The sequence below is a fragment of the Heterodontus francisci genome, chromosome 28, assembly GCF_036365525.1.
Source record: "Heterodontus francisci isolate sHetFra1 chromosome 28, sHetFra1.hap1, whole genome shotgun sequence".
NCBI lineage: Eukaryota > Metazoa > Chordata > Chondrichthyes > Heterodontiformes > Heterodontidae > Heterodontus > Heterodontus francisci.
The window spans coordinates 976,374-1,000,581 of record NC_090398.1 but is presented as its reverse complement, the minus strand read 5'-3'; the positions used below and the strand labels follow the sequence as shown (position 1 = coordinate 1,000,581).

Genomic DNA, 24,208 nt, shown 5'->3' with positions numbered 1-24,208 from the left:
AATTGGGAACAGATGTTCTCAGGGAAATGCACGACAGAAATGTGGAGGTTGTTTAGGGAGCGCTTGCTGCGACTGCTGGATAGGTTTGTCCCGATGAGGCAGGGAAGGGATGGTAGGGTGAAGGAACCTTGGATGACAAGAGATGTGGAACAGCTAGTCAAGAGGAAGAAGGAAGCTTACTTAAGGTTGAGGAAGCAAGGATCAGACAGGGCTCTAGAGGGTTACAAGGTAGCCAGGAAGGAACTGAAGAATGGACTTAGGAGAGCTAGAAGGGGACATGAAAAAGTCTTGGCGGGTAGGATTAAGGAAAATCCCAAGGCGTTCTACACTTATGTGAGGAACAAGAGGATGGCCAGAGTGAGGGTAGGGCCAATCAGGGATAGTGGAGGGAACTTGTGCCTGGAGTCGGAGGAGGTAGGGGAGGTCCTAAATGAATACTTTGCTTCAGTATTCACTAGTGAGAGGGACCTGGTCGTTTGTGAGGACAGTGTGGAACAGGCTGATATGCTCGAACAGGTTGAGGTTAAGAGGGAGGATGTGCTGGAAATTTTGAATGATATGAGGACAGATAAGTCCCCGGGGCCAGACGGGATATACCCAAGGATATTACAGGAAGCGAGGGAAGAGATTGCCGCGCCTTTGGCGATGATCTTTGCGTCCTCACTGTCCACTGGAGTAGTACCGGATGATTGGAGGGTGGCAAATGTTGTTCCCTTGTTCAAGAAAGGAAATAGGGATAACCCTGGGAATTATAGACCAGTCAGTCTTACGTCGGTGGTGGGCAAATTATTGGAGAGGATTCTGAGAGACAGGATTTATGATTATTTGGAAAGGCATGGTTTGATTAGAGACAATCAGCATGGCTTTGTGAGGGGCAGGTCATGCCTCACAAGCCTTATTGAATTCTTTGACGATGTGACAAAACACATTGATGAAGGAAGAGCAGTGGATGTGGTGTATATGGATTTTAGCAAGGCGTTTGATAAGGTTCCCCATGGTAGGCTCATTCAGAAAGTGAGGAGGCATGGGATACAGGGAAAGCTGGCTGTCTGGATACAAAATTGGCTGGCCCATAGAAGACAGAGGGTGGTAGTAGATGGAAAGTATTCAGCCTGGAGCTCGGTGACCAGTGGTGTTCCACAAGGATCTGTTCTGGGACCTCTGCTCTTTGTGATTTTTATAAATGACTTGGATGAGGAAGTGGAAGACTGGGTTAGCAAGTTTGCCGATGACACAAAGGTTGCTGGAGTTGTGGATAGTGTGGAAGGCTGTTGTAGGTTGCAACGGGACATTGACAGGATGCAGAGCTGGGCTGAGAAGTGGCAGATGGAGTTCAACCTGGAAAAGTGTGAAGTGATTCATTTTGGAAGGTCGAATTTGAATGCGGAATACAGGCTTAAAGACAGGATTCTTGGTAGTGTGGAGGAACAGAGGGATCTTGGGGTCCATGTCCATAGATCGCTCAAAGTTGCCACTCAAGTTGATAGGGTTGTTAAGAAGGTGTATGCTGTGTTGGCTTTCATTAACAGGAGGATTGAGTTTAAGAGCCGCGAGGTTATGCTGCAGCTCTATAAAGCCCTGGTTAGACCACACTTGGAATATTGTGTTCAGTTCTGGTCGCCTCATTATAGGAAGGATGTGGAAGCTTTCGAGAGGGTGCAGAGGAGATTTACCAGGATGCTGCCTGGGTTGGAGGGCATGTCCTACGAAGAAAGATTGAGGGAGCTAGGGCTTTTCTCATTGGAGCGAAGAAGGATGAGAGGTGACTTGATAGAGGTGTACAAGATGATGAGAGGCATAGATAGAGTGGATAGTCAGAGACTTTTTCCCAGGGTAGAAAGGGCTATCACCAGGGGGCATAATTTTCAGGTGATTGGAGGAAGGTTTCGGGGAGATGTCAGAGGTAGGTTCTTTACACAGAGAGTGGTGGGTGCGTGGAATGTGCTGCCAGTGGTGGTAGTAGAAGCAGATACATTAGGGACATTTAAGCGACTCTTGGATAGGTACATGGATGATAGTAGAATGAAGGGTAGGTCGTTAGTTTGATCTTCGAGTAGGTTAAAGGGTCGGCACAACATGGTGGGCCGAAGGGCCTGTACTGTGCTGTACTGTTCTATGTTCTATTATTGGTTGATGTTGGGTGTGAGGGAATTTTTGGAGGTGGAAATGAGTGGATGTGAGCACTGTTAATCCACAATGTTCCTGGAGGGGTAACTCTGTGTCAGCTGATCCCCCTCTCACTCACTTTTTTGCCGTTCCTCACTCCAGGTGACTCAGGTCATGATTGGACTGGTTGAGATTTCCTTCGGGGTCCCTCTCGTCCTCACCCCTCACTTGGGTGCCACAAGTTTCGCAGCATCGCTTGTGATGGGCATTGTGGTGAGTTCCCTGTCCTCACTCACTCTCTCATTCCACAGGAACTGCCTGTGTCCGCCATGGACAGCCATGCGGTTTCCATAGCAACTGAACCCACAGGTAGAGGCACACGCAGACTCACTCACTCGTACAGACACTCACTCACACAGACACTCACTCACACAGACTCACTCACTCGTACTGACACTCACTCACACAGACACTCACTCACACAGACACTCACTCACACAGACTCACTCACTCGTACAGACACTCACTCACACAGACACTCACTCACACAGACACTCACTCACACAGACTCACTCACTCGTACAGACACTCACTCACACAGACACTCACTCACACAGACACTCACTCACACAGACACTCACTCACACAGACTCACTCACTCGTACAGACACTCACTCACACAGACACTCACTCACACAGACTCACTCACTCGTACAGACTCACTCACTCGTACAGACACTCACTCACACAGACACTCACTCACTCGTACAGACACTCACTCACACAGACACTCACTCACACAGACTCACTCACTCGTACAGACACTCACTCACACAGACACTCACTCACACAGACACTCACTCACTCGTACAGACACTCACTCACACAGACACTCACTCACACAGACTCACTCACTCGTACAGACACTCACTCACACAGACTCACTCTCTCACACAGACACTCACTCACTCGTACAGACACTCACTCACACAGACACTCACTCACACAGACACTCACTCACTCGTACAGACACTCACTCACACAGACACTCACTCACACAGACTCACTCACTCGTACAGACACTCACTCACACAGACTCACTCACTCGTACAGACACTCACTCACACAGACACTCACTCACACAGACACTCACTCACACAGACTCACTCACTCGTACAGACACTCACTCACACAGACACTCACTCACACAGACTCACTCTCTCACACAGACACTCACTCACTCGTACAGACACTCACTCACACAGACACTCACTCACACAGACACTCACTCACACAGACACTCACTCACACAGACTCACTCACTCGTACAGACACTCACTCACACAGACTCACTCACTCGTACAGACACTCACTCACACAGACACTCACTCACACAGACACTCACTCACACAGACTCACTCACTCGTACAGACACTCACTCACACAGACACTCACTCACACAGACTCACTCTCTCACACAGACACTCACTCACTCGTACAGACACTCACTCACACAGACTCACTCTCTCACACAGACACTCACTCACACAGACACTCACTCACACAGACACTCACTCACACAGACTCACTCACTCGTACAGACACTCACTCACACAGACTCACTCACTCGTACAGACACTCACTCACACAGACACTCACTCACACAGACACTCACTCACACAGACACTCACTCACACAGACTCACTCACTCGTACAGACACTCACTCACACAGACACTCACTCACACAGACACTCACTCACACAGACTCACTCACTCGTACAGACACTCACTCACACAGACTCACTCTCTCACACAGACACTCACTCACACAAACACTCACTCACACAGACACACTCTCTCACACAGACACACTCTCTCACACAGACACTCTCTCACACAGACACTCACTCACACAGACACTCACTCACACAGACACTCACTCACACAGACTCACTCTCTCACACAGACACTCACTCACACAGACTCACTCTCTCACACAGACACACTCTCTCACACAGACACTCACTCACACAGACTCACTCTCTCACACAGACACACTCTCTCACACAGACACACACTCACACAGACTCACTCACTCGTACAGACACTCACTCACACAAACTCACTCTCTCACACAGACTCTCTCTCTCACACAGACTCTCTCTCTCACACAGACACTCACTCACACAGACTCTCACTCACACAGACACTCACTCACAAAGACACTCACTCACACAGACACTCTCTCACACAGACACTCTCTCACACAGACTCTCTCTCACACGGACTCTCACTCACACGGACTCTCTCTCACACAGACTCTCACTCACACAGACACTCTCTCACACGGACTCTCACTCACACGGACTCTCACTCACACGGACACTCTCTCACACGGACACTCTCTCACACAGACACTCACTCACACAGACTCTCACTCACACAGACAGTCACTCACACGGACTCTCTCTCACACAGACACTCACTCACACGGACACTCTCTCACACAGACACTCACTCACACGGACACTCTCTCACACAGACTCTCACTCACACGGACACTCTCTCACACGGACACTCACTCACACAGACACTCACTCACGCGGACACTCTCTCACACAGACTCTCTCTCACACGGACACTCACTCACACAGACACTCACTCACACGGACTCTCTCTCACACAGACACTCACTCACACGGACACTCTCTCACACAGACACTCTCTCACACAGACACTCTCTCACACGGACACTCCCTCACACAGACTCTCACTCACACGGACACTCTCTCACACGGACACTCACTCACACAGACACTCACTCACGCGGACACTCTCTCACACAGACTCTCTCTCACACGGACACTCACTCACACAGACACTCACTCACACGGACTCTCTCTCACACGGACTCTCTCTCACACAGACTCTCACTCACACGGACTCTCACTCACACGGACTCTCTCTCACACGGACACTCTCTCACACGGACTCTCTCTCACACGGACTCTCTCTCACACGGACACTCACTCACACGGACTCTCACTCACACGGACTCTCTCTCACACGGACTCTCACTCACACGGACTCTCTCTCACACAGACTCTCTCTCACACGGACACTCACTCACACGGACTCTCACTCACACGGACTCTCTCTCACACGGACTCTCACTCACACGGACTCTCACTCACACGGACTCTCTCTCACACAGACTCTCTCTCACACGGACACTCACTCACACAGACTCTCTCTCACACGGACACTCTCTCACACAGACTCTCTCTCACACAGACACTCACTCACACGGACTCTCTCTCACACGGACTCTCACTCACACGGACTCTCTCTCACACGGACTCTCACTCACACGGACTCTCACTCACACGGACTCTCTCTCACACGGACTCTCTCTCACACAGACTCTCTCTCACACGGACACTCACTCACACAGACTCTCTCTCACACGGACTCTCTCTCACACAGACTCTCTCTCACACGGACACTCACTCACACGGACTCTCTCTCACACGGACTCTCTCTCACACAGACTCTCTCTCACACGGACACTCACTCACACGGACACTCTCTCACACGGACTCTCACTCACACGGACTCTCACTCACACAGACTCTCTCTCACACAGACTCTCTCTCACACAGACACTCACTCACACGGACTCTCTCTCACACGGACTCTCACTCACACAGACTCTCTCTCACACGGACTCTCTCTCACACAGACTCTCTCTCACACAGACACTCACTCACACGGACTCTCTCTCACACAGACTCTCACTCACACAGACTCTCACTCACCCGGACACTCACTCACCCGGACTCTCTCTCACACGGACTCTCTCTCACACAGACTCTCACTCACCCGGACACTCACTCACCCGGACACTCACTCACCCGGACACTCACTCACCCGGACACTCACTCACCCGGACTCTCTCTCACACGGACTCTCTCTCACACGGACTCTCTCTCACACAGACTCTCTCTCACACGGACACTCACTCACACAGACACTCACTCACACAGACTCTCACTCACACAGACTCTCACTCACACGGACTCTCTCTCACACGGACACTCTCTCACACAGACTCTCTCTCACACGGACTCTCTCTCACACAGACACTCACTCACACAGACTCTCTCTCACACGGACTCTCACTCACCCGGACACTCACTCACACGGACTCTCACTCACACGGACTCTCTCTCACACGGACTCTCTCTCACACAGACTCTCTCTCACACGGACTCTCTCTCACACGGACTCTCTCTCACACGGACTCTCTCTCACACGGACTCTCACTCACACGGACTCTCTCTCACACAGACACTCACTCACACGGACTCTCTCTCACACAGACTCTCTCTCACACGGACTCTCACTCACACGGACTCTCACTCACACGGACTCTCTCTCACACAGACTCTCACTCACATAGACTCTCTCTCACACAGACTCTCACTCACACAGACACTCTCTCACACAGACACTCACTCACACAGACTCTCTCTCACACAGACTCTTTCTCACACAGACTCTCTCTCACACAGACACTCACTCACACAGACTCTCTCTCACACAGACTCTCTCTCACACGGACACTCACTCACACAGACACTCACTCACACAGACACTCTCTCACACAGACACTCTCTCACACAGACTCTCTCTCACACGGACACTCACTCACACAGACACTCACTCACACAGACACTCTCTCACACAGACACTCACTCACACAGACACTCTCTCACACAGACACTCTCTCACACAGACTCTCTCTCACACAGACTCTCACTCACACAGACTCTAAATCACACAGACACTCTCTCACACAGACACTCTCTCACACAGACACTCTCTCACACAGAAACTCTCTCACACAGACTCTCTCTCACACAGACTCTCACTCACACAGACACTCTCTCACACGGACACTCTCTCACACAGACTCTCTCTCACACAGACTCTCACTCACACGGACACTCACTCACACGGACACTCTCTCACACGGACTCTCACTCACACAGACTCTAAATCACACAGACACTCTCTCACACAGACACTCTCTCACACAGACTCTCACTCACACAGACTCTCTCTCACACGGACACTCTCTCACACGGACACTCTCTCACACAGACTCTCTCTCACACAGACTCTCACTCACACAGACTCTAAATCACACAGACACTCTCTCACACAGACTCTCTCTCACACAGACTCTCTCTCACACGGACACTCTCTCACACGGACACTCTCTCACACAGACTCTCTCTCACACAGACTCTCTCTCACACAGACACTCACTCACACGGACACTCTCTCACACGGACTCTCTCTCACACAGACTCTCACTCACACAGACTCTCTCTCACACGGACACTCTCTCACACAGACACTCACTCACACAGACTCTCTCTCACACAGACACTCACTCACACGGACTCTCACTCACACGGACACTCACTCACACAGACACTCACTCACACGGACTCTCTCTGACACAGACTCTCACTCACACGGACTCTCACTCACACAGACTCTCTCTCACACGGACACTCTCTCACACAGACTCTCTCTCACACAGACTCTCACTCACACGGACACTCACTCACACGGACACTCTCTCACACGGACTCTCACTCACACAGACTCTAAATCACACAGACACTCTCTCACACAGACACTCTCTCACACAGACTCTCACTCACACAGACTCTCTCTCACACGGACACTCTCTCACACGGACACTCTCTCACACAGACTCTCTCTCACACAGACTCTCACTCACACAGACTCTAAATCACACAGACACTCTCTCACACAGACTCTCTCTCACACAGACTCTCTCTCACACGGACACTCTCTCACACGGACACTCTCTCACACAGACTCTCTCTCACACAGACTCTCTCTCACACAGACACTCACTCACACGGACACTCTCTCACACGGACTCTCTCTCACACAGACTCTCACTCACACAGACTCTCTCTCACACGGACACTCTCTCACACAGACACTCACTCACACAGACTCTCTCTCACACAGACACTCACTCACACGGACTCTCACTCACACGGACACTCACTCACACAGACACTCACTCACACGGACTCTCTCTGACACAGACTCTCACTCACACGGACTCTCACTCACACAGACTCTCTCTCACACGGACTCTCTCTCACACAGACTCTCACTCACACGGACTCTCACTCACACAGACTCTCTCTCACACGGACTCTCTCTCACACAGACTCTCACTCACACGGACACTCACTCACACAGACACTCACTCACACGGACACTCTCTCACACAGATTCTCTCTCACACGGACACTCTCTCACACAGACACTCACTCACACAGACTCTCTCTCACACAGACACTCACTCACACGGACTCTCACTCACACGGACACTCACTCACACGGACACTCACTCACACAGACACTCACTCACACGGACTCTCTCTCACACAGACACTCACTCACACGGACACTCTCTCACACAGACACTCACTCACACAGACTCTCACTCACACGGACTCTCTCTCACACAGACTCTCACTCACACGGACTCTCACTCACACGGACACTCACTCACACAGACACTCACTCACACGGACTCTCTCTGACACAGACTCTCACTCACACGGACTCTCTCTCACACAGACTCTCACTCACACAGACACTCACTCACACAGACTATCACTCACACGGACTCTCTCTCACACAGACTCTCACTCACACGGACTCTCACTCACACAGACTCTCACTCACACAGACTCTCACTCACACGGACTCTCTCTCACACAGACTCTCACTCACACGGACTCTCACTCACACGGACACTCACTCACACAGACACTCACTCACACGGACTCTCTCTGACACAGACTCTCACTCACACGGACTCTCACTCACACAGACTCTCTCTCACACGGACTCTCTCTCACACAGACTCTCACTCACACGGACACTCACTCACACAGACACTCACTCACACGGACTCTCTCTGACACAGACTCTCACTCACACGGACACTCACTCACACAGACACTCACTCACACAGACACTCACTCACACAGACACTCTCTCACACGGACTCTCACTCACACGGACTCTCTCTCACACAGACTCTCACTCACACAGACTCTCTCTCACACAGACTCTCACTCACACGGACACTCTCTCACACGGACTCTCACTCACACGGACTCTCTCTCACACAGACTCTCACTCACACAGACTCTCTCTCACACAGACTCTCACTCACACAGACACTCTCTCACACAGACACTCACTCACACAGACTCTCACTCACACGGACTCTCTCTCACACAGACTCTCACTCACACGGACACTCTCTCACACGGACTCTCACTCACACGGACTCTCACTCACACGGACTCTCTCTCACACAGACTCTCACTCACATAGACTCTCTCTCACACAGACTCTCACTCACACAGACACTCTCTCACACAGACACTCACTCACACAGACTCTCTCTCACACAGACTCTTTCTCACACAGACTCTCTCTCACACAGACACTCACTCACACAGACTCTCTCTCACACAGACTCTCTCTCACACGGACACTCACTCACACAGACACTCACTCACACAGACACTCTCTCACACAGACACTCTCTCACACAGACTCTCTCTCACACGGACACTCACTCACACAGACACACACTCACACAGACACTCTCTCACACAGACACTCACTCACACAGACACTCTCTCACACAGACACTCTCTCACACAGACTCTCTCTCACACAGACTCTCACTCACACAGACTCTAAATCACACAGACACTCTCTCACACAGACACTCTCTCACACAGACTCTCTCTCACACAGACTCTCACTCACACGGACTCTCACTCACACGGACACTCTCTCACACGGACTCTCACTCACACGGACTCTCACTCACACGGACTCTCACTCACACAGACTCTCTCTCACACAGACTCTCACTCACACGGACTCTCACTCACACGGACACTCACTCACACAGACTCTCACTCACACAGACTCTCACTCACACTGACTCTCACACACACGGACACTCACTCACACGGACACTCTCTCACACGGACTCTCACTCACACGGACACTCACTCACACGGACTCTCACTCACACGGACACTCTCTCACACGGACTCTCTCTCACACGGACTCTCTCTCACACAGACTCTCACTCACACTGACTCTCACTCACACGGACACTCACTCACACGGACACTCACTCACACGGACACTCTCTCACACGGACTCTCACTCACACGGACTCTCACTCACACGGACACTCACTCACACAGACACTCACTCACACGGACTCTCATTCACACAGACTCTCACTCACACGGACTCTCACTCACACAGACTCTCACTCACACGGACTCTCACTCACACGGACTCTCACTCACACGGACACTCACTCACACAGACACTCACTCACACGGACTCTCACTCACACAGACACTCTCTCACACAGACACTCACTCACACAGACTCTCACTCACACGGACTCTCACTCACACAGACTCTCACTCACACGGACTCTCACTCACACAGACTCTCACTCACACGGACTCTCACTCACACAGACTCTCACTCACACGGACTCTCACTCACGCGGACTCTCACTCACACGGACTCTCACTCACCCGGACACTCACTCACACAGACACTCACTCACACGGACTCTCACTCACACAGACTCTCACTCACACGGACTCTCACTCACACGGACTCTCACTCACACGGACACTCACTCACACAGACACTCACTCACACGGACTCTCTCTCACACAGACACTCACTCACACGGACACTCTCTCACACAGACTCTCACTCACACGGACTCTCACTCACACGGACACTCACTCACACGGACACTCACTCACACGGACTCTCTCTCACACAGACACTCACTCACACGGACTCTCTCTCACACAGACACTCACTCACACGGACACTCTCTCACACAGACACTCACTCACACAGACTCTCTCTCACACAGACACTCACTCACACGGACTCTCACTCACACGGACAGTCACTCACACGGACACTCACTCACACAGACACTCACTCACACGGACTCTCTCTCACACAGACACTCACTCACACGGACACTCTCTCACACAGACACTCACTCACACAGACTCTCACTCACACGGACTCTCTCTCACACAGACTCTCACTCACACGGACTCTCACTCACACGGACACTCACTCACACAGACACTCACTCACACGGACTCTCTCTGACACAGACTCTCACTCACACGGACTCTCTCTCACACAGACTCTCACTCACACAGACTCTCACTCACACGGACTCTCACTCACACGGACACTCACTCACACAGACACTCACTCACACGGACTCTCTCTGACACAGACTCTCACTCACACGGACTCTCACTCACACAGACTCTCTCTCACATGGACTCTCTCTCACACAGACTCTCACTCACACGGACACTCAATCACACAGACACTCACTCACACGGACTCTCTCTGACACAGACTCTCACTCACACGGACACTCACTCACACAGACACTCACTCACACAGACACTCACTCACACAGACACTCTCTCACACGGACTCTCACTCACACGGACTCTCTCTCACACAGACTCTCACTCACACAGACTCTCTCTCACACAGACTCTCACTCACACGGACACTCTCTCACACGGACTCTCACTCACACGGACTCTCTCTCACACAGACTCTCACTCACACAGACTCTCTCTCACACAGACTCTCACTCACACAGACACTCTCTCACACAGACACTCACTCACACAGACTCTCACTCACACGGACTCTCTCTCACACAGACTCTCACTCACACGGACACTCTCTCACACGGACTCTCACTCACACGGACTCTCACTCACACGGACTCTCTCTCACACAGACTCTCACTCACATAGACTCTCTCTCACACAGACTCTCACTCACACAGACACTCTCTCACACAGACACTCACTCACACAGACTCTCTCTCACACAGACTCTCACTCACACAGACTCTCTCTCACACAGACTCTTTCTCACACAGACTCTCTCTCACACAGACACTCACTCACACAGACTCTCTCTCACACAGACTCTCTCTCACACGGACACTCACTCACACAGACACTCACTCACACAGACACTCACTCACACAGACACTCTCTCACACAGACACTCTCTCACACAGACTCTCTCTCACACAGACTCTCACTCACACAGACTCTAAATCACACAGACACTCTCTCACACAGACACTCTCTCACACAGACACTCTCTCACACAGACTCTCTCTCACACAGACTCTCACTCACACAGACTCTAAATCACACAGACACTCTCTCACACAGACACTCTCTCACACAGACACTCTCTCACACAGAAACTCTCTCACACAGACTCTCTCTCACACAGACTCTCACTCACACAGACACTCTCTCACACGGACACTCTCTCACACAGACTCTCTCTCACACAGACTCTCACTCACACGGACACTCACTCACACGGACACTCTCTCACACGGACTCTCACTCACACAGACTCTAAATCACACAGACACTCTCTCACACAGACACTCTCTCACACAGACTCTCTCTCACACAGACTCTCTCTCACACGGACACTCTCTCACACGGACACTCTCTCACACAGACTCTCACTCACACAGACTCTCTCTCACACAGACACTCACTCACACGGACACTCTCTCACACGGACTCTCTCTCACACAGACTCTCACTCACACAGACTCTCTCTCACACGGACACTCTCTCACACAGACACTCACTCACACAGACTCTCTCTCACACAGACACTCACTCACACGGACTCTCACTCACACGGACACTCACTCACACAGACACTCACTCACACGGACTCTCTCTGACACAGACTCTCACTCACACGGACTCTCACTCACACAGACTCTCTCTCACACGGACTCTCTCTCACACAGACTCTCACTCACACGGACACTCACTCACACAGACACTCACTCACACGGACACTCTCTCACACGGACTCTCTCTCACACAGACTCTCACTCACACAGACTCTCTCTCACACGGACACTCTCTCACACAGACACTCACTCACACAGACTCTCTCTCACACAGACACTCACTCACACGGACTCTCACTCACACGGACACTCACTCACACGGACACTCACTCACACAGACACTCACTCACACGGACTCTCTCTCACACAGACACTCACTCACACGGACACTCTCTCACACAGACACTCACTCACACAGACTCTCACTCACACGGACTCTCTCTCACACAGACTCTCACTCACACGGACTCTCACTCACACGGACACTCACTCACACAGACACTCACTCACACGGACTCTCTCTGACACAGACTCTCACTCACACGGACTCTCTCTCACACAGACTCTCTCTCACACAGACACTCACTCACACAGACTATCACTCACACGGACTCTCTCTCACACAGACTCTCACTCACACGGACTCTCACTCACACAGACTCTCACTCACACAGACTCTCACTCACACGGACTCTCTCTCACACAGACTCTCACTCACACGGACTCTCACTCACACGGACACTCACTCACACAGACACTCACTCACACGGACTCTCTCTGACACAGACTCTCACTCACACGGACTCTCACTCACACAGACTCTCTCTCACACGGACTCTCTCTCACACAGACTCTCACTCACACGGACACTCACTCACACAGACACTCACTCACACGGACTCTCTCTGACACAGACTCTCACTCACACGGACACTCACTCACACAGACACTCACTCACACAGACACTCACTCACACAGACACTCTCTCACACGGACTCTCACTCACACGGACTCTCTCTCACACAGACTCTCACTCACACAGACTCTCTCTCACACAGACTCTCACTCACACGGACACTCTCTCACACGGACTCTCACTCACACGGACTCTCTCTCACACAGACTCTCACTCACACAGACTCTCTCTCACACAGACTCTCACTCACACAGACACTCTCTCACACAGACACTCACTCACACAGACTCTCACTCACACGGACTCTCTCTCACACAGACTCTCACTCACACGGACACTCTCTCACACGGACTCTCACTCACACGGACTCTCACTCACACGGACTCTCTCTCACACAGACTCTCACTCACATAGACTCTCTCTCACACAGACTCTCACTCACACAGACACTCTCTCACACAGACACTCACTCACACAGACTCTCTCTCACACAGACTCTTTCTCACACAGACTCTCTCTCACACAGACACTCACTCACACAGACTCTCTCTCACACAGACCTCTCTCACACGGACACTCACTCACACAGACACTCACTCACACAGACACTCTCTCACACAGACACTCTCTCACACAGACTCTCTCTCACACGGACACTCACTCACACAGACACACACTCACACAGACACTCTCTCACACAGACACTCACTCACACAGACACTCTCTCACACAGACTCTCTCTCACACAGACTCTCACTCACACAGACTCTAAATCACACAGACACTCTCTCACACAGACACTCTCTCACACAGACTCTCTCTCACACAGACTCTCACTCACACAGACTCTAAATCACACAGACACTCTCTCACACAGACACTCTCTCACACAGACACTCTCTCACACAGACACTCTCTCACACAGAAACTCTCTCACACAGACTCTCTCTCACACAGACACTCTCTCACACAGACACTCTCTCACACGGACACTCTCTCACACAGACTCTCTCTCACACAGACTCTCACTCACACGGACACTCACTCACACGGACACTCTCTCACACGGACTCTCACTCACACAGACTCTAAATCACACAGACACTCTCTCACACAGACACTCACTCACACAGACTCTCTCTCACACAGACTCTCTCTCACACAGACTCTCTCTCACACGGACACTCTCTCACACGGACACTCTCTCACACAGACACTCACTCACACGGACACTCTCTCACACGGACTCTCTCTCACACGGACACTCTCTCACACAGACTCTCTCTCACACAGACTCTCTCTCACACAGACTCTCTCTCACACGGACACTCTCTCACACGGACACTCTCTCACACAGACACTCACTCACACGGACACTCTCTCACACGGACTCTCTCTCACACGGACACTCTCTCACACAGACTCTCACTCACACAGACACTCACTCACACAGACACTCTCTCACACAGACACTCTCTCACACAGACACTCTCTCACACAGAAACTCTCTCACACAGACTCTCTCTCACACAGACTCTCTCTCACACAGACACTCACTCACACGGACACTCTCTCACACGGACACTCACTCACACGGACTCTCACTCACACAGACTCTCACTCACACAGACTCTCTCTCACACGGACACTCTCTCACACAGACTCTCTCTCACACAGACTCTCTCTCACACAGACTCTCTCTCACACAGACACTCACTCACACAGACACTCTCTCACACAGACACTCTCTCACACAGACACTCTCTCACACAGAAACTCTCTCACACAGACTCTCTCTCACACAGACTCTCTCTCACACAGACACTCACTCACACGGACACTCTCTCACACGGACACTCACTCACACGGACTCTCACTCACACAGACTCTCACTCACACAGACTCTCTCTCACACAGACACTCACTCACACGGACACTCACTCACACGGACTCTCTCTCACACAGACTCTCACTCACACAGACTCTCTCTCACACGGACACTCTCTCACACAGACTCTCTCTCACACAGACTCTCACTCACACAGACTCTCTCTCACACGGACACTCTCTCACACAGACTCTCACTCACACAGACACTCACTCACACGGACACTCACTCACACGGACACTCTCTCACACAGACTCTCTCTCACACAGACTCTCTCTCACACGGACACTCTCTCACACAGACTCTCTCTCACACAGACTCTCACTCACACGGACACTCACTCACACGGACACTCACTCACACGGACACTCTCTCACACGGACACTCTCTCACACAGACTCTCTCTCACACAGACTCTCACTCACACAGACACTCACTCACACGGACACTCTCTCACACGGACACTCTCTCACACGGACACTCTCTCACACAGACACTCTCTCACACAGACACTCACTCACACGGACACTCTCTCACACGGACTCTCTCTCACACGGACACTCACTCACACAGACTCTCACTCACACAGACTCTCACTCACACAGACACTCACTCACACGGACACTCTCTCACACGGACACTCTCTCACACGGACACTCTCTCACACGGACACTCTCTCACACAGACACTCACTCACACGGACACTCTCTCACACGGACTCTCTCTCACACAGACTCTCACTCACACAGACTCTCACTCACACAGACACTCACTCACACGGACACTCTCTCACACGGACACTCTCTCACACAGACTCTCACTCACACGGACACTCTCTCACACGGACACTCTCTCACACAGACTCTCACTCACACGGACACTCTCTCACACGGACACTCTCTCACACGGACTCTCTCTCACACAGACACTCTCTCACACAGACTCTCACTCACACGGACACTCTCTCACACGGACTCTCTCTCACACAGACTCTCACTCACACAGACACTCACTCACACAGACTCTCTCTCACACAGACTCTCTCTCACACAGACTCTCACTCACCCGGACACTCACTCACACAGACACTCTCTCACACAGACTCTCACTCACACAGACTCTCACTCACACGGACACTCTCTCACACGGACTCTCTCTCACACAGACTCTCTCTCACACAGACTCTCACTCACCCGGACACTCACTCACACAGACACTCTCTCACACGGACACTCACTCACACAGACACTCACTCACACAGACACTCTCTCACACAGACTCTCTCTCACACAGACTCTCACTCACACGGACACTCTCTCACACGGACACTCTCTCACACGGACTCTCTCTCACACGGACTCTCTCTCACACAGACACTCACTCACACGGACACTCTCTCACACAGACTCTCTCTCACACAGACTCTCTCTCACACGGACACTCTCTCACACAGAAACTCTCTCACACAGACACCCACTCACACAGACACTCTCTCACACAGACACTCTCTCACACAGACTCTCTCTCACACAGACTCTCTCTCACACGGACACTCACTCACACGGACACTCACTCACACGGACTCTCTCTGACACAGACTCTCACTCACACGGACTCTCACTCACACAGACTCTCTCTCACACGGACTCTCTCTCACACAGACTCTCACTCACACGGACACTCACTCACACAGACACTCACTCACACGGACTCTCTCTGACACAGACTCTCACTCACACGGACACTCACTCACACAGACACTCACTCACACAGACACTCACTCACACAGACACTCTCTCACACGGACTCTCACTCACACGGACTCTCTCTCACACAGACTCTCACTCACACAGACTCTCTCTCACACAGACTCTCACTCACACGGACACTCTCTCACACGGACTCTCACTCACACGGACTCTCTCTCACACAGACTCTCACTCACACAGACTCTCTCTCACACAGACTCTCACTCACACAGACACTCTCTCACACAGACACTCACTCACACAGACTCTCACTCACACGGACTCTCTCTCACACAGACTCTCACTCACACGGACACTCTCTCACACGGACTCTCACTCACACGGACTCTCACTCACACGGACTCTCTCTCACACAGACTCTCACTCACATAGACTCTCTCTCACACAGACTCTCACTCACACAGACACTCTCTCACACAGACACTCACTCACACAGACTCTCTCTCACACAGACTCTTTCTCACACAGACTCTCTCTCACACAGACACTCACTCACACAGACTCTCTCTCACACAGACCTCTCTCACACGGACACTCACTCACACAGACACTCACTCACACAGACACTCTCTCACACAGACACTCTCTCACACAGACTCTCTCTCACACGGACACTCACTCACACAGACACACACTCACACAGACACTCTCTCACACAGACACTCACTCACACAGACACTCTCTCACACAGACTCTCTCTCACACAGACTCTCACTCACACAGACTCTAAATCACACAGACACTCTCTCACACAGACACTCTCTCACACAGACTCTCTCTCACACAGACTCTCACTCACACAGACTCTAAATCACACAGACACTCTCTCACACAGACACTCTCTCACACAGACACTCTCTCACACAGAAACTCTCTCACACAGACTCTCTCTCACACAGACACTCTCTCACACAGACACTCTCTCACACGGACACTCTCTCACACAGACTCTCTCTCACACAGACTCTCACTCACACGGACACTCACTCACACGGACACTCTCTCACACGGACTCTCACTCACACAGACTCTAAATCACACAGACACTCTCTCACACAGACACTCACTCACACAGACTCTCTCTCACACAGACTCTCTCTCACACAGACTCTCTCTCACACGGACACTCTCTCACACGGACACTCTCTCACACAGACACTCACTCACACGGACACTCTCTCACACGGACTCTCTCTCACACGGACACTCTCTCACACAGACTCTCTCTCACACAGACTCTCTCTCACACAGACTCTCTCTCACACGGACACTCTCTCACACGGACACTCTCTCACACAGACACTCACTCACACGGACACTCTCTCACACGGACTCTCTCTCACACGGACACTCTCTCACACAGACTCTCACTCACACAGACACTCACTCACACAGACACTCTCTCACACAGACACTCTCTCACACAGACACTCTCTCACACAGAAACTCTCTCACACAGACTCTCTCTCACACAGACTCTCTCTCACACAGACACTCACTCACACGGACACTCTCTCACACGGACACTCACTCACACGGACTCTCACTCACACAGACTCTCACTCACACAGACTCTCTCTCACACGGACACTCTCTCACACAGACTCTCTCTCACACAGACTCTCTCTCACACAGACTCTCTCTCACACAGACACTCACTCACACAGACACTCTCTCACACAGACACTCTCTCACACAGAAACTCTCTCACACAGACTCTCTCTCACACAGACTCTCTCTCACACAGACACTCACTCACACGGACACTCTCTCACACGGACACTCACTCACACGGACTCTCACTCACACAGACTCTCACTCACACAGACTCTCTCTCACACAGACACTCACTCACACGGACACTCACTCACACGGACTCTCTCTCACACAGACTCTCACTCACACAGACTCTCTCTCACACGGACACTCTCTCACACAGACTCTCTCTCACACAGACTCTCACTCACACAGACTCTCTCTCACACGGACACTCTCTCACACAGACTCTCACTCACACAGACACTCACTCACACGGACACTCACTCACACGGACACTCTCTCACACAGACTCTCTCTCACACAGACTCTCTCTCACACGGACACTCTCTCACACAGACTCTCTCTCACACAGACTCTCACTCACACGGACACTCACTCACACGGACACTCACTCACACGGACACTCTCTCACACGGACACTCTCTCACACAGACTCTCTCTCACACAGACTCTCACTCACACGGACACTCACTCACACGGACACTCACTCACACAGACTCTCACTCACACAGACTCTCACTCACACAGACACTCACTCACACGGACACTCTCTCACACGGACACTCTCTCACACGGACACTCTCTCACACAGACACTCTCTCACACAGACACTCACTCACACGGACACTCTCTCACACGGACTCTCTCTCACACGGACACTCACTCACACAGACTCTCACTCACACAGACTCTCACTCACACAGACACTCACTCACACGGACACTCTCTCACACGGACACTCTCTCACACGGACACTCTCTCACACGGACACTCTCTCACACAGACACTCACTCACACGGACACTCTCTCACACGGACTCTCTCTCACACAGACTCTCACTCACACAGACTCTCACTCACACAGACACTCACTCACACGGACACTCTCTCACACGGACACTCTCTCACACAGACTCTCACTCACACGGACACTCTCTCACACGGACACTCTCTCACACAGACTCTCACTCACACGGACACTCTCTCACACGGACACTCTCTCACACGGACTCTCTCTCACACAGACACTCTCTCACACAGACTCTCACTCACACGGACACTCTCTCACACGGACTCTCTCTCACACAGACTCTCACTCACACAGACACTCACTCACACAGACTCTCTCTCACACAGACTCTCTCTCACACAGACTCTCACTCACCCGGACACTCACTCACACAGACACTCTCTCACACAGACTCTCACTCACACAGACTCTCACTCACACGGACACTCTCTCACACGGACTCTCTCTCACACAGACTCTCTCTCACACAGACTCTCACTCACCCGGACACTCACTCACACAGACACTCTCTCACACGGACACTCACTCACACAGACACTCACTCACACAGACACTCTCTCACACAGACTCTCTCTCACACAGACTCTCACTCACACGGACACTCTCTCACACGGACACTCTCTCACACGGACTCTCTCTCACACGGACTCTCTCTCACACAGACACTCACTCACACGGACACTCTCTCACACAGACTCTCTCTCACACAGACTCTCTCTCACACGGACACTCTCTCACACAGAAACTCTCTCACACAGACACCCACTCACACAGACACTCTCTCACACAGACACTCTCTCACACAGACTCTCTCTCACACAGACTCTCTCTCACACGGACACTCACTCACACGGACACTCTCTCACATGGACACTCTCTCACACAGACTCTCTCTCACACAGACTCTCTCTCACACGGACACTCACTCACACAGACACTCACTCACACAGACTCTCACTCACACAGACACTCACTCACACAGACACTCACTCACACAGACTCTCACTCACACAGACTCTCTCTCACACAGACTCTCACTCACACAGACACTCACTCACACTGACACTCTCTCACACAGACACTCACTCACACAGACTCTCTCTCACACGGACACTCACTCACACAGACTCTCTCTCACACGGACACTCACTCACACAGACTCTCTCTCACACAGACTCTCACTCAGCCGGACACTCACTCACACAGACACTCACTCACACAGACTCTCTCTCACACAGACACTCACTCACACAGACTCTCTCTCACACAGACTCTCACTCACCCGGACACTCACTCACACAGACACTCACTCACACAGACTCTCTCTCACACAGACACTCACTCACACAGACACTCTCTCACACGGACTCTCTCTCACACAGACTCTCACTCACACAGACTCTCACTCACACAGACTCTCTCTCACACGGACACTCACTCACACGGACACTCACTCACACAGACTCTCTCTCACACAGACTCTCACTCACACAGACTCTCTCTCACACGGACACTCACTCACACAGACTCTCTCTCACACGGACACTCACTCACACGGACACTCACTCACACGGACACTCACTCACACGGACACTCACTCACACAGACACTCACTCACACAGACTCTCTCTCACACGGACACTCTCTCACACAGACTCTCACTCACCCGGACACTCACTCACACAGACACTCACTCACACAGACTCTCTCTCACACAGCCACTCACTCACACGGACACTCACTCACACAGATACTCACTCACACAGACTCTCTCTCACACAGACACTCTCTCACACAGACACTCACTCACACAGACTCTCTCTCACACAGACTCTCACTCACACAGACTCTCTCTCACACGGACACTCACTCACACAGACTCTCTCTCACACGGACACTCACTCACACGGACACTCACTCACACGGACACTCACTCACACGGACACTCACTCACACAGACACTCACTCACACAGACTCTCTCTCACACGGACACTCTCTCACACAGACTCTCACTCACCCGGACACTCACTCACACAGACACTCACTCACACAGACTCTCTCTCACACAGACTCTCACTCACACAGACTCTCTCTCACACAGACTCTCACTCACACGGGCACTCTCTCACACAGACACTCTCTCACACAGATACTCACTCACACAGACTCTCTCTCACACAGACACTCTCTCACACAGACTCTCTCTCACACAGACACTCACTCACACGGACACTCACTCACACGGACACTCACTCACACAGACTCTCTCTCACACAGACACTCACTCACACAGACACTCACTCACACGGACACTCACTCACACAGACACTCACTCACACAGACACTCACTCACACGGACACTCACTCACACAGACACTCACTCACACAGACTCTCTCTCACACGGACACTCTCTCACACAGACTCTCACTCACCCGGACACTCACTCACACAGACACTCACTCACACAGACTCTCTCTCACACAGACACTCACTCACACGGACACTCACTCACACAGACACTCACTCACACAGACACTCTCTCACACAGACACTCACTCACACGGACACTCACTCACACAGACACTCACTCACACAGACTCTCTCTCACACAGACACTCTCTCACACGGACACTCACTCACACGGACACTCACTCACACAGACACTCACTCACACAGACACTCTCTCACACAGACACTCACTCACACGGACACTCACTCACACAGACACTCACTCACACAGACTCTCTCTCACACAGACACTCTCTCACACAGACACTCACTCACACAGACACTCTCTCACACAGACACTCACTCACGCGGACTCTCTCTCACACAGACTCTCTCTCACACAGACACTCTCTCACACAGACACTCACTCACACAGACACTCTCTCACACAGACACTCTCTCACACAGACTCTCTCTCACACGGACACTCACTCACACAGACTCTCACTCACACGGACTCTCACTCACACAGACACTCACTCACACGGACACTCACTCACACGGACACTCACTCACACAGACTCTCTCTCACACGGACACTCACTCACACGGACACTCACTCACACGGACACTCACTCACACAGACTCTCTCTCACACAGACACTCACTCACACGGACACTCACTCACACGGACACTCACTCACACAGACTCTCTCTCACACAGACTCTCACTCACACAGACTCTCTCTCACACGGACACTCACTCACACGGACACTCACTCACACAGACACTCTCTCACACAGACACTCACTCACACGGACACTCACTCACACGGACACTCACTCACACAGACACTCACTCACACAGACTCTCTCTCACACAGACTCTCTCTCACACGGACACTCACTCACACGGACACTCACTCACACAGACTCTCACTCACACGGACACTCACTCACACAGACTCTCACTCACACGGACACTCACTCACACAGACACTCACTCACACAGACACTCACTCACACAGACACTCACTCACACAGACTCTCTCTCACACAGACACTCACTCACACAGACTCTCTCTCACACAGACTCTCTCTCACACAGACACTCACTCACACGGACACTCACTCACACAGACTCTCTCTCACACAGACACTCACTCACACAGACACTCACTCACACAGACTCTCTCTCACACAGACTCTCTCTCACACAGACACTCACTCACACGGACACTCACTCACACAGACTCTCTCTCACACAGACACTCACTCACACAGACACTCACTCACACGGACACTCACTCACACGGACTCTCACTCACACAGACACTCACTCACACAGACACTCACTCACACAGACACTCACTCACACGGACACTCACTCACACGGACACTCACTCACACAGACACTCACTCACACGGACACTCACTCACACGGACTCTCTCTCACACAGACACTCACTCACACGGACACTCTCTCACACAGACTCTCACTCACACGGACTCTCACTCACACAGACACTCTCTCACACAGACTCTCTCTCACACAGACTCTCTCT

General features: G+C 51.8%; 1 protein-coding gene across 1 annotated transcript in view; it reads left to right on the top strand.

Moving 5' to 3' along the window:
- LOC137385071 (membrane-spanning 4-domains subfamily A member 15-like) overlaps positions 1 to 24,208 on the top strand; it is a 151,974-nt gene that overhangs the window by 12,212 nt on the left and 115,554 nt on the right. The window contains exon 3 of the mRNA XM_068059811.1: positions 2,269 to 2,379. Within this exon, the coding sequence (XP_067915912.1) occupies positions 2,269 to 2,379 (111 nt within the window). The remainder of the gene's footprint in view (positions 1 to 2,268; positions 2,380 to 24,208) is intronic.